Below are 13,688 nucleotides of genomic sequence, written 5' to 3' on the forward strand. Positions count from 1 at the left end.
TTTCTCTGGGTTAGTTCCACAAGTATCAATGAACTCTCTGGTAACTTACTTGAATGGAACTCAGTAGACGTTCAGGGGCACTTGTTCAGGAGGACCCAGAGGTGAAAGACAAAAATGCAGATGGAATAGAAGCATAAAATGCTGAAAACTATATGACATGTTCGTCAATATTTGTAAGGAAACAAAGATGTTCTTCTTCACATGGAAGAATGGTGTAGGGCCACAGCCAGTGGTGTGAGGAAAGCATAAACTTTGGTTTCATCAGCTATGGGTGCCTTGCAAAATAGCTGGGGAAGAGTGGTGAATGAGTAAGATTATTCAAGGGGGAACAGTCTCACAGGAAAACTAGGAGGCGGGTGAGCGGGGTGGGAAGAGTTGTGGTGGGAGGGGAGAGATGTGCTTGGTCATTCCCCATGATGTAGGTGGTAGAAATATGGGAACATGGGCGGGATTCTCCGACCCCCCGCCGAATTCTCCGGCGCCGTGTTTTGGGCCGATGGACCGAGCGGTCGCCCGTTTGCGGTCAGTCCCGCCGGCGTGAATTACACAAGTCTATTCCGGCGGGACCTGGCTCTGCGAGCGGCCTGCGGTGGCCTCAGGGAGGAAGCGGGGGGATCCGGCTCCGGGGGGGGCCCCACGGTGGCCTGGCCCGCGATCGGGGCCCACCGATCTGCAGGCAGGCCTGTGCCATGGGGGCACTCTTTCCCTCCGCGCTGGCCTGTGTAAAGCTCCGCCATGGCCGGCGCAGAGAAGAAACCCTCTGCGCATGCGCAGGAATCATGCCAGCGGTTCTGGGAACACGCTGGCACTCCTGCGCCAACTCGCCCCGGCCGGCGTAGGCCCTTTGGTGCCAGTTGGCATGGCGCCAATCACTCCTGCGCCGGCCTAGCCCCCGAAGGTGCGGAATTCCGGGCGGCCCGATGCCGGAGTGGTTCACGCCATTCTTTGGCGCCAGTATGGCCCGCCCCGCCGGATACCGGAGAATCCCGGCCATGGTCTTTGGAATGGGAGTGGCTGAAACAATTCAGGGTAGTCCAACTGTTTTGATTACGTACCTCTTTTCAAACCTACTAAAGAGCTTGCGTACTTTGTAGTCTTTTTCTTGATGAAAGATCTACTATTGTATATTAATCTGTCTTTACTCTTTACAGATGTAGGGCATATTGTGTACTTCCATTATTTTGGACCGATGCATTGGGAAAGTCTTAATGTCTGCTCTGATAAGGGGCTAAGCTCGCACCTTCCCATCCTCACCTAAACCCACACAAGCATACTTCTAGCTGAATAGAGATCAGGAGATAAACCAGGTTGCCTTTTTCTACTGTGTTGCCCAGGGCTGTGGGGGTCAATTGTTAAAGCTCTACTGCCACCCTAGCTGAGATCAGCTAACTCACAATAAGAGTGGGAATGAAATTTGCCGCATCCCTCTACAAAATGAGAGATGGCATTCTCATCAATAGTTTTCAATGCCACTGTTTGGCAATACTTCTTTAGTTACTGACCATGGTTTTGATAAAATTACCCTTTTGTTTTTTTAGTTTGAAAACCTGCCAAAGCATTCCTCTTGCTTCCATTTTCTCATGTGATGTTACTCTCAGTAGTTTTTGCCATGCACACCAACCCAAGGTTGGAATTCCAATTATTGCATTCGGGGTCTCCAAAATACAGACAAGGAACCATCATATTTCTGTTTATGTATAGCATTGATATTTCAACTGTTGCAATCAGAGAAAGAAAAATAAACCTTTGACCTTTTGAGGTTTTTTTTAAACAAACCCAGGTTAGGGAAAAAGGTTAATTTTAGTGGATGAATGCTACAGGAAAGACAAACAGAGAGGACAGTGATAAAGTCAAATTGTCAAATAAATGAACATCAGTAATGAATAATAGGTTGAAAGCCCCCTCCCTCATAGTTCGGTAGAATATATCACACTCCACAGCACAAATATTGCCTGCAGCAGAAAAGGAATGGAAAATCACAGCTGCATGATTTCAAAGATTAGAATAACCAAATATTTAAGTTTTCCTGCAATACATAGTTATAAAAATAAATCAAAAAAGGCAGGCAATTAGGGTAAAATGTTTCAGTGACCTAGGTCTATCAGTACAGTTTGTATCCAACAGCACAGCTGCACTAACAAAATTCCTCTTGATTAGCCAAACAAGCAATGCATGAGGTCTCTCGATGACTTTCTATTACTCTGCCTTCAATTCAGTTGCAGGATAATTCAACAGTCTATATACACAATGCTATATATAAAGTACTTTGTGAAGGAAGCAGGTTTGTTTATCGTCTGCATCAAAACCTGGCAATTGCTCAGCTTTAAATGGAGTCATTTTATTTGACATCCTCACTGGCAGCTTTCTGAAAGGGTAACTGCTCATTAAAAAAGTATGGTCTTGCAATAAAAAGCACCTTTTCTCAAAAAGTAAAGTCTGCACTTCAAAATTGAATTTTCCTTAGTTAGCCTTGAACATAAACATTTCAAGTTTACACAACAGATTTTCCTTAATTAGATTTAGTTAAGAGGCGAATTAAGCTGAACTACAATATTGTCTGTCACCCATAATAAGTATTGATTTTTTCCTTGGCTAACATAAAACTCAAAACTTCTTGTGTGAATTCTTTAAACATTTCCAAAGAACTTTTGGAATAATTGAATGAACCTATGTATCTAGCTCAAGGAGTTGCTTTGTCTCACTGATTTCATCAACTCAGCATAAATGCTCCAAGAGCTTAAAGTTCTAAAATAACATCAAGAACAACCAGACGGGCCCAGAGCAACCAGCCCTTAGGATAAGACAAACATCGATTAGGCCAAAAACATGCTGCAGAGGAGTAACAAAGTTCCTACATAATTTTACAATCATGGCATATTGTTTAGTTACAATAATTTAGACTGCACAACTGTCAGTTTTAATACCATACAATTTCAGCAAAATTAATTACTGTATTGTTTGAAGTTATTGTACTTCTGGATCATTGGGACAATTTTCTGCACTGCCGTTTTTATAGTCCTCTCCCTGGTTATTTTCTCCATCAATGCTCACTGACTAATACGGCAGACAGATGAAATGCAATAAAGGTTTTCTTGGAACTAAAAGCTCAGGAAATCATACCCCTCTTTCAAATATTTATCTACTTTCCTTTTTAAAACAGCAGCATTTCTTTTTTTTAAAATAATTTTTATTAAAGGTTTTCATAAAATATCAATAACAAAATGAAAAAGGAACCCAACAGGGTTAAGTACAAAAGAGTCCAGAAAAACAACCCTCCATTCCCCCCTCCCCCCCTGTACATAAGTAATAAATTAACATTAACACCCCGACTTAATACAAGTATATACAGCCCCTCAGATCCTCCAGTGAAAATAACAGAAGCAAAAAATAATAAAGTGCCCCCCCAAGTTGCTGCTACCATTGACCAGTGTCCACCGCTCTGCCAGGAAGTCTAAGAACGGTTGCCACCGCCCAAAGAACCCTTGTACCGACCCTCTCAAGGCGAATTTCACCCTCTCCAACTTGATAAACCCCGCCATATTGTTGATACAGGATTCCACGCTTGGGGGCCTCGCATCCTTCCACTGAATAAGAATCCTTCGCCGGGCTACCAGGGACGCAAAGGCCAGAATTCCGGCCTCTTTCACCTCCTGCACTCCCGGCGCCTCTGTCACCCCAAATATTGCGAGCCCCCAGCCCGGCTTGACCCTGGATCCTACCACCATCGACACCGTCCTCGCTACGCACTTCCAAAATTCCTCCAGCGCTGGGCATGCCCAGAACATATGGCTGTGATTTGCTGGGCTCCCTGAGCACCTAACACATCTGTCCTCACCCCCCAAAAAACCGACTCATCCTTGTCCCGGTCATGTGTGCCCTGTGCAGCACCTTAAACTGTATGAGGCTGAGCCTCACGCATGATGGGGAAGAGTTCACCCTCCCCAGGGCACTTGCCCACGTCCCTTCCTCAATTTCCTCTCCCAACTCCTCCTCCCACTTACCTTTTACCTCCACTACCGAGGCCTCCTCCTCCTCCTGCATCACCTGGTAGGTTTCTGAGATCTTCCCCACTCCCACTCACCACCCCCCCCCGAGAGCACCCTGTCCTGCTCTGTGTGCCCGTAGCCGTGGGAATTCCGCCACCTGCCATCTGGCAAACGCCCTTACCTGTAAGTACCTGAAGGTGTTCCCCGGGGGGGAACCCGTACTTCTCCTCCAGCTCACCCAGGCTCGCGAACTTCCCGTCCACAAACAGGTCCCCCAACTTTCGTATCCCTGCCCTTTGCCATCCCGCAAACCCTCCACCTGTTCTTCCTGGGGCGAACCGGTGGTTACCCTGTAATGGGGTCCCCGCCGACCATCGTCGCATTGGCGGCCCAGTAGTATCCACAGAGGTTGGGCAGCGCCAGTCCCCCACTATCTCTACTCCGCTCCAGGAACACCCTTCTCACCCTCGGAGTCCCTCGCGCCCACACAAACCCCATTATACTCCTGTTAACCCGCCTGAAAAAAGCCTTCGGGATAAACACGGGGAGGCACTGGAACAGGAACATAAACCTTGGGAGCACTGTCATTTTGATTGACTGAACCCTACCCGCCAAGGACAGCGGCAGCGCGTCCCACCTCTTGAACTCCTCCTCCATTTGCTCCACCAGCCTTGTAAACTTAAGCCAATGCAGGGCCCCCCAGCTCCTGGCCACCTGGACCCCCAGATACCTGAAGCTCCTCTCCGCCTTTTTTAGTGGGAGCTCGCCAATCCCTCTCCTGGTCCCCTGGATGAACTACGAACAGCTCGCTCTTTCCCATGTTGAGCTTGTACCCCGAAAAGTCCCCGAATTCCCTAAGAATCCTCATTACCTCCGGCATTCCTCCCACCAGGTCCGCCACATACAGCAGCAGGTCATCCGCATAAAGTGACACCCTGTGCTCCTCCCCACCACGCACCAACCCCCTCCAGTTCCTTGACTCCCTCAGTGCCATAGCCAGGGGTTCAATCGCCAGTGCGAAGAGCAAGGGGGATAAGGGACACCCCTGTCTCGTCCCTCGGTGCAACCGAAAGTACCCGGACCTCCTCCTGTTTGTGGCCACACTCGCCATTGGGACCTCATACAACAGCCTACCCACCTGACAAACCCCTCCCCAAACCCAAACCTCTTCAGCACCTCCCACAGGTACCCCCACTCTACCCTATCGAAGGCCTTCTCAGCGTCCATCGCCACCACTATCTCCGCCTCCCCCTCCCTTGCCGGCATCATGATAACGTTCAAAAGCCTCCGTACATTCGCGTTCAACTGCCTTTCTTTCGCAAACCCCGCCTGGTCTTCGTGGATGATCTGCGGCACACAATCCTCAATCCTCGTGGCTAAGACCTTCGCCAGCACCTTGGCATCTACGTTGAGCAACGAAATCGGCCTGTAAGACCCACACTGCAGAGGATCCTTGTCCCGCTTCAGGATCAAGAAGATCAGTGCCCGGGACATCGTCGGGGGCAAAGTCCCCCTCTCCCTTGCCTCATTGAAGGTCCTAACTAACAGCGGGCCCAACAGGTCCATATATTTTTTATAGAATTCAACCGGGAAACCGTCCGGCCCCGGTGCCTTCCCCGCCTGCATGCTTCCTATCCCTTTGATCAGCTCCTCCAGCCCAATCAGGGCCCCCAATCCCGCCACCAGTCCCTCTTCCACCTTTGGAAACCTCAATTGGTCCAGGAAGCGGCCCATCCCTCCCTCTTCCCGTGGGGGCTCGGATCGGTACAATTCCTCGTAGAAGTCCCTGAAGACCCCATTGATGCCAGCTCCACTCCGCACCACACTCCCTCCCCTGTCCTTAACTCCCCCGATCTCCCTAGCTGCATTCCGCTTCCGAAGCTGATGCGCCAGCATCCGGCTTGCCTTTTCCCCATCCTCGTAAATCGCCCCCTGGGCCTTCCTCCACTGCACCTCCGCCTTCCTGGTGGTCACCAGGTCGAATTCGGCCTGGAGGCTACGCCTCTTCCTCAACAATCCTTCCTTGGGCTCCTCCGCATACCTCCTGTCGACCCTCACCATCTCCCCCACCAGCCTCTCCCTCTCCCCCTGCTCCTTGTGGGCCCTAATGGAGATCAGATCTCCCCTCACCACCGCCTTCAGTGCCTCCCATACCATCCCCACTCAGACCTCCCCGTTGTCGTTGGTCTCCAGGTACCTCTCTATACTTCCTCGGACCCGCTTGCTCACCTCCTCATCCGCCAACAGCCCCACCTCCAAGCACCACAGCGGGCTCTGGTCCCTCTCCTCCCCCATCTCCAAGTCCACCCAATGCGGGGCATGGTCCGAAATAGCTATTGCCGAATACTCAGTATCCTCTACTCTCGCTATCAGCGCCCTACTCAAGATGAAAAAGTCAATTCGGGAATAAGCCTTATGGACATGTGAGAAGAATGAAAATTCCCTAGCCCCCGGCCTTGAAAAATCTCCAAGGGGCCACCCCTTCCATCTGGTCCACAAACCCCCTCAGCACTTTAGCCGCCGCCGGCTTCCTACCCGACCTAGACCTGGAGCGATCCAGTGCCGGATCCAGCACCGTGTTAAAGTCTCCCCCCATTATCAGGCCCCCCACTTCCAAGTCTGGGATCCAACCCAACATACGCTGCATAAAACCCGCATCGCCCCAGTTCGGGGCATACACATTGACCAGTACCACCCTCTCTCCCTGCAACTTACCACTTACCATTATGTACCTGCCGCCATTATCTGCCACAATGCTCAACGCCTCAAACGACACCTTCTTTCCCACCAAGATCGCCACCCCTCAATTTTTGGCATCCAGCCCCGAGTGAAACACCTGAAATCTTACTTGGTCTGCCACCTTCAGGTGTGTCTGCTGAAGCACAGCCACATCCGCCTTGAGCCCTTTCAGGTGTGCGAACACGCGGGCCCGCTTAACCGGCCCATTCAGTCCCCTTACATTCCAGGTTATCAGCCGGATCAGGGGGCTACCCGCCCCCCTCCCCCGCCGACTAGCCATGACCCCTCCTCGGCCAGCCACGCGCCCGAACCCCACACCCGGCCCGTTCCCCACAGCGGCATACTCCCGTCTCGACACCCCCCCCCCCCCCGCACTCGCTCCAGCTCCTCCTTGACCATAGCAGCAGCAACTCGATCCCCCCCCCCTCCCAGGACCCATCCTAGCTGATTTACTCCCCCCATTGCACTTCCGCAAGTCAGCTGACTCCTGCTGACCCCGGCCACTCCCGCCTCTCCTTCGACTCCTCCCATTATGTGGCACAACCTCCTCTCACGTCCCCATCCATAGGCTCTCCCCCTTCCGTTCTAAGCGCAGGAAACAACCCTCGCTTCCCCGCCCCGCCTCCTCCAGTCTTCAGTGCGGGAAAAAGCCCGCGCTTTCCACCTACCAGGCCCCGCCACCTCTGACGCAGCTCCTTTTACAGGCCCGGTCCCCTCACCCCAGACTCGGGCCTCCCCCTCCCCCCGCGGGGCCCCATCTCACCACCATCCACCCCACCCCCCCGTTCCGGTTACCTACCCCCCTCCAAGAGCCCTCCCGACCAACCCAACCAGTGCCCAACCCGCCCCAGCCACCCTCCCCGACCCAAAAGAGAAAAACACAGAGAAAAAGAAACCCGGAGCAATACAAAGGCCCCCCCCACCCCCTGAAACAGAAATAAACATAGCATATCAACCGCAGTCCCCAATCGCCCATCCCGACCCTCAATCTGTGTCCAACTTCTCGGCCTGAACAAAGGCCCACGCCTCCTCCGGAGACTCAAAATAATGGTGCCGGTCCTTGTAGGTAACCCACAGTCGCGCCGGCTGCAACATGCCAAACTTCACCCCCTTCCTGTGCAGCACCGCCTTCGCTCGAATGTACCCGGCCCTCCTCTTCGCCACCTCCGCACTCCAGTCCTGGTATATCCGAACCTCCGCGTTCTCCCATCCGCTGCTCCTCTCCTTCTTGGTCCACCTGAGCACACACTCCCGATCGTCGAACCGATGGAACCTCACCAGCACCGCCCGCGGAGGCTCGTTAGCCTTGGGCCTCCTCGCCAGCACTCTATGGGCCCCTTCCAGCCCCAGGGGCCCCTGGAAGGACCCCGCTCCCATCAGCGAGTTCAACATGGTGACCACAAAGGCCCCCACGTCCGGCCCCTCCAGCCCCTCCCGGAGGCCCCGAATCCGCAGATTCTTCCGCCTTGACCGATTCTCCATTTCCTCGAACCTCTCCTGCCATTTCTTGTGGAGCGCCTCGTGCGCCTCCACCTTTACCGCCAGGCCTAAGATCTCGTCCTCGTTGTCAGGGAACTTTTGTCGAGCCTCGCGGATCGCCACTCCCTGGGCCGTCTGTGTCTCCAGCAGCTTATCAACAGACGCCTTCATCGGCTCTAGCAGGTCCGTTTTAATCTCTCTGAAGCAGCGCTAGATATCCTCCTGCTGCTCGTCCGCCCACTGCATCCACGCTGCCTGGTCTCCGCCCGGCGCCATTTTGTCCTTCTTCCCTCGCACCTTCTTCGGGTCCAGCACAACATTTTTTGTCGCCCCGCTCCTAGTTGAAGCCATATACTGACGGGGAGCTGTTGTAGACTCCTTCCCACACTGGGAAACGTCGAAAAAGTGCCGTTGGGGGCCCTGTAAAGATCCCAAAAGACCGTTTTTGCGGGAGCCGCCGAATGTGCGACTTAGCTCCGCATAGCCGCAACCGGAAGTCAAACAGCAACATTTCTAATGTGTACTCAGCCAAAGACGATATATTCTACTGCAGAGGAATGGTCCTACCCTAACCCCTTCCCTCCAGGAGATGCTTATATGTCATTCTGGAATTGCCATTTACCTATGAGCTCATGAAACTCACTCAGCATTGTCATTACAGAGTGGTGGTAAATATGAAAAAAATAGTACAAAAAACTGAACTATATAAATACACAGTTGAATTATAGATTGCATCTTTGCCAATTTTTGTGCAAAGTTTCTAACAGTACAGAGAATGAGCATTTTGCACCGTTTAACAACGTAAAATTACAAAAGTTTCAGGTTGACAACTGATGGTGTGATGTTGACAAGAAATGAGGTGCTGAATTAAGAATATTGACAGCACTGGGAGAAATATAGCACAATTCTCTACTACCATGCTCAGCATTTTAGTTACTTTTTGCTGCATAACACTCATTACAATTTCTGGTGACATGGGTTTTCCTTATACAATTAAGGGGTGATTGGACAGATGTGAGAAAGTGAAAAGACGATAAGGTAATGATTAAAATGTAAGACCTTATTATTAAAGCCCAATGTTAGGCAAAATTGAATGTAGCATTTCCTTTAATTAAATTAAAACATTGCAGCCAGTAACAGAACTTTGGAATTTGTTTTAAGATCCATCAAATCAAAGGCTGATTAATGTTTATTAGAGGAGCCAAGGTCAGTAATTTTATGGCTAAAGCAAAACATCTGAGCAACAGTTTAAAAAAAAGGACATTATGGAGGTATGAGGGAGAGCAAAATAAAGAATGTTCAAAGTAAAAGTTTGGCTGATATAACTTGATCCATTTGGTCACTGATAAACTATCTGAAGCAAAGCAGACACTGTCAAGCCAAACCCGACTTTAAAGCAACCTCTACTCCAACACTGTTGTATTGATGTGTGTTGATTTTAGGTTTACCCTGGTGTTCTAGCTCTTGCTTACAGTAATAGGTTTATAAAAATAATTCCATCTATTTAATGAGTCACTTAAATTTTAGAGAAACATCCAAGGACTTCAGAAGGGTACGCAAAAAACATGGACATTGAGCCTATGAAAGAAATATTAGAAAGGGTGAACAAAAGAATGAAGTGGACAAATGAATGGGTTTAGGATTTGATCTGTATGCCACAGTCACCAATGGTGGGGTAAGAAGAAATGTTCAAGGGGAGTAAGAAGAACAGAGAGCATTGGGACAAGGGAGGCAAACTGTAGCACTGAAGATTACAGAGAAAGATCATGGAGCAACTTTAACATATGGATGAGAATTTTAAATTGTAGGCTTCAGGGGACTGGGAGCCAATGTAGGTGAGCAAGGACAGGGGGCAGATGAAACAGTGGCCTAGGGGAGTGGCTAGAAATTGAATGCCTCAGTGAAAAGAGGTTGAAGGCCTGTTTGTTGGAGTTGGAAGAGGATGTGGGGGTTACAGCACCTGGATTCAATAGTCCTTGCCTCCCTGTAGCTGACTCAGGAAACCCAGCCATCCAGTGTTATATTTAAAATGGTGCATAAAGGTTACGCATTTAGCCTCATTATAATTTTGCAATTCATAAAATCATAGAATTTACAGTGCAGAAAGAGGCCATTCAGCCCATAGAGTCTGCACCGGCCTTTGGAAAGGGCACCCCACTTAAGCCCATAACCTACTCTATCCCCAAAACACAGTAACCTGGCCTAACTAAGAGGCAATTTTATCATGCCCAATCCACCTAACCTGCACATCTTTGGACTGTGGGAGGAAACCGGAGCACCCGCAGGAAACCCAGGAGGATGCGGAGAGAAAGTGCAAACTCCACACAGTCATCAGAGGCCGGAATTGAACCTGGGAACCTGCAGCTGTGAGGCAGCAGTGCTAACCACTGTGTCATTCTCTTTTTGCCAACTCTTCTCGGGGTAACAAGTTGATTGTTGACCCACCCCATTTCAACTCCATTATAATCAAAAGTGGGTGATAAAAGCAAATTACTGCGTATGCTGGAATCTGAAACAATAACAGAAAATACTGGACAATCTCAGCAGGTCTGACAGCATCTGTGGAGAGAGAAAGGAGCTAACGTTTCGAGTCTGGATGACACTTTGTCAAAGTTGGGTGAGTTGGGCTTGAAATTCTGATTTTAACATTCCACTCAACCTAAACCCATGGGAATAAAATCTCACATCTCTTCCAGGCAGTCTCACATCACATAGGCTTTACATCAGACATACAAGTTCAGCCCAGTGTAAAGCTAAATTTTTAAGTACCTAAAGTATTTCATTGGCATCTTGTGAACTTGTATTTGAATAAATTTGAAGAGAAGCAATACTCCCAGGACTCTCATCGCATCTATACCAACTTAAATTGAACACCTATATATGCCTTATGTTGATTTGTTAAACTGCCTTAATTTGTAGAAAATGTGTACAAGTCAGAATTTCTGTAATTACGGAGTGAGTGAAAACACTGTGCAGTGATGTAAAATTTGACTATAGAATCTTACCTATTGTTTTTGACTTATTCAAATAATAACAAAGGATATCGATGACATCAAGGAAAGTTGCTCTGGTCAGCAAACAAGGGTTCTGCCTAGAAAATAATAAATCAGAAACAATCAATGCTGCAAGTCCATTGCAGAAAAATATCAATTAGATGCAAGAAAAGCAAGATATCATGCAACCACTGGGAAAATAACAAATTAATTTATGAAATATTGGTGGGGGTGGTGGGGAGGGGGTAAGGAAAGTGACAACAATATTAATGGTGGAATGGTGAATTCTGTTTCAAAGAGATTGTTAAGTTGAAATAATTAAAACAGAAACACAGAAAATAGGAGGAGGCAATTCACCTTTCGAGGCTGCTCCTTCATTCAGTATGATCATGGCTGATCATCCAACTCAATAGCCTAATCCCACTTTACCCCCCATATGCTTTGATCCCCTTTGCCTTAAGTGCCAAATCTAACTGCTTCTTGAAAACATGCAATGTTTTGGTCTCAACCACTTCCTGTGGTAATGAATTCCGCAGGCCGTCCACTCTCTGGGTGAAGAAATTTCTCCTCATCTCTGTTCTAAATGACCAGTATCCAGACTGTGACCCCTGGTTCTAGACACACCCACCATCGGGAACATCCTTCCTACATCTACCCTATCTCGTCCTGTTAGAATTTTATAGGTTTCTATGAGATTCCCCCCTCATTCTTCTGAACTCCAGTGAATAAAGTTCTAACCGATATGGAGCAAGAACACCCTTCTGCAGATAAGGAGACCAAACTTGTACACAATATTCCAGGTGTGGCCTCACCAAGGCCCTTTATAATTAGAGCAAGATGTCCCTACACCTGTACTCGAATCCTCTCACTATGAAGGTCAACATACCATTTGCCTTCTTTATTGCCTGCTGTACCTGCATGCTTACCTTCAGTGACTGGCGTACAAGGCCTCTCCTAACTTATGGCCATTCGGATAATAGTCTGACTTCTCGATTTTGTTACCAAAGTGTTACCAAACCTTGCATTTCTCCAAATTACGCTGCCATTCATTTGCCCACTCACTCAACTTGTCCAAATCACACTAAAGGATCTCTGCATCCTCCTCACTGCTCACCCTCCCACACAACTTGGTGTCATCTGCAAATTTTGAGATATTACATTTGTTCCTTCATCTAAATCATTAATGTATATTGTAAATAGCTGGGGTCCTAGCACCGATCTCTGCGGTACCTCACTAGTCATTGCCTGACAATTTGAAAAAGACCTGTTAATTCCGACTCTTTGTTTCCTGTCTGTCAACCAGTTTTCTATCCATTTCAATATACTATCCCTAATCCTCTGCGCTTTAATTTTACACACGAATCTCTTACTTTTTAAAAAACATTTATATTTATTCAAATTTTCAACGATTTTCAACAAAACACTCCAACCAGAAAAAAAAATAACGCACAAAACAAGCAGAAATTGTACATGAGATTTCCACTAAAATACAATAACCCCCATTTAACAAATAAACACGCCAGTAAGGAAAAACGCCCCACTCTAACCTAAACAAAACAGAAAAACCAAATGCCCCCCCCCCCGCCTCCGGGTTGCTGCTGCTGTTGACCTACACCTAACGTTCCGCAAGAAAGTCTAGGAACGGTTGCCACCGCCTGGAGAACCTCGCAGACCCTCGCAAGGCAAACTTTATCCTTTCCAGCTTGATGAACCCAGCCATATCGTTAATCCAAGCTTCCACGCTTGGGGGCTTTGCATCCCTCCACATTAGTAGGATCCTTCGCCGGGCTACCAGGGACACAAAGGCCAGAACTCCGGCCTATTTCAGCTCCTGCACTCCCGGCTCGTCCGATACCCCAAATAGTGGTATCCCCCAGCTCGGCTTGACCCGGGTGTTCACAACTTCGGACATAGTCCTCGCAAAGCCCCTCCAGAACCCCTCCAGCGCCAGGCATGTCCAGAACATGTGGCAATGATTTTCTGGGCTCCCCGAGCACCTCACACACCTGTCCTCCACCCCAACAAACCTACTCATCCTCGCCCCTGTCATATGCGCCCTATGGACAACTTTGAACTGTATTAGGCTGAGCCTGGCGCAGGAGGAGGAAGAATTAACCCTACTCAGAGCATCAGCCCACAGATCTTCATCCAGCTCCTCCCCCAGATCCTCCTCCCACTTATCCTTTGACTCCTCCACCGAGGCCTCCTCCGCCTCCTGCAGCTCCTGATAGATCGCCGAGACTGTGCCTTCTCCAACCCATACACCCGAAAATCACCCTGTCCTGAATCCTTCGTGCTGGGAGCAGCGGAAATTCCCTCACATGCCGTCTCACAAACGCCCTCACTTGCATGTACCCAAAAGCATTCCCGGGAGGTAACCCAAATTTCTCCTCTAGCGCCCCTAGGCTCGCAAAAGTCCCATCGATGAACAGGTCCCCCATTCTTTTCATCCCAGCCCGATGCCAGCTCAGAAACCCCCCATCCATCCTAC

General features: G+C 49.0%; 1 protein-coding gene across 5 annotated transcripts in view; it reads right to left on the reverse strand.

Annotated features, from left to right (window-relative positions):
- The window catches only part of thada (THADA armadillo repeat containing), an 820,576-nt gene that overhangs the window by 220,810 nt on the left and 586,078 nt on the right, over positions 1 to 13,688 (reverse strand). For all 5 annotated transcript variants that reach the window (XM_072510451.1, XM_072510443.1, XM_072510470.1 and 2 more), the window contains one exon: positions 11,210 to 11,295. In XM_072510451.1, coding sequence (XP_072366552.1) covers positions 11,210 to 11,295 — 86 coding nt within the window. The remainder of the gene's footprint in view (positions 1 to 11,209; positions 11,296 to 13,688) is intronic.

The sequence above is a fragment of the Scyliorhinus torazame genome, chromosome 1 (assembly GCF_047496885.1).
Source record: "Scyliorhinus torazame isolate Kashiwa2021f chromosome 1, sScyTor2.1, whole genome shotgun sequence".
In the NCBI taxonomy this organism is placed as follows: Eukaryota; Metazoa; Chordata; class Chondrichthyes; order Carcharhiniformes; family Scyliorhinidae; genus Scyliorhinus; species Scyliorhinus torazame.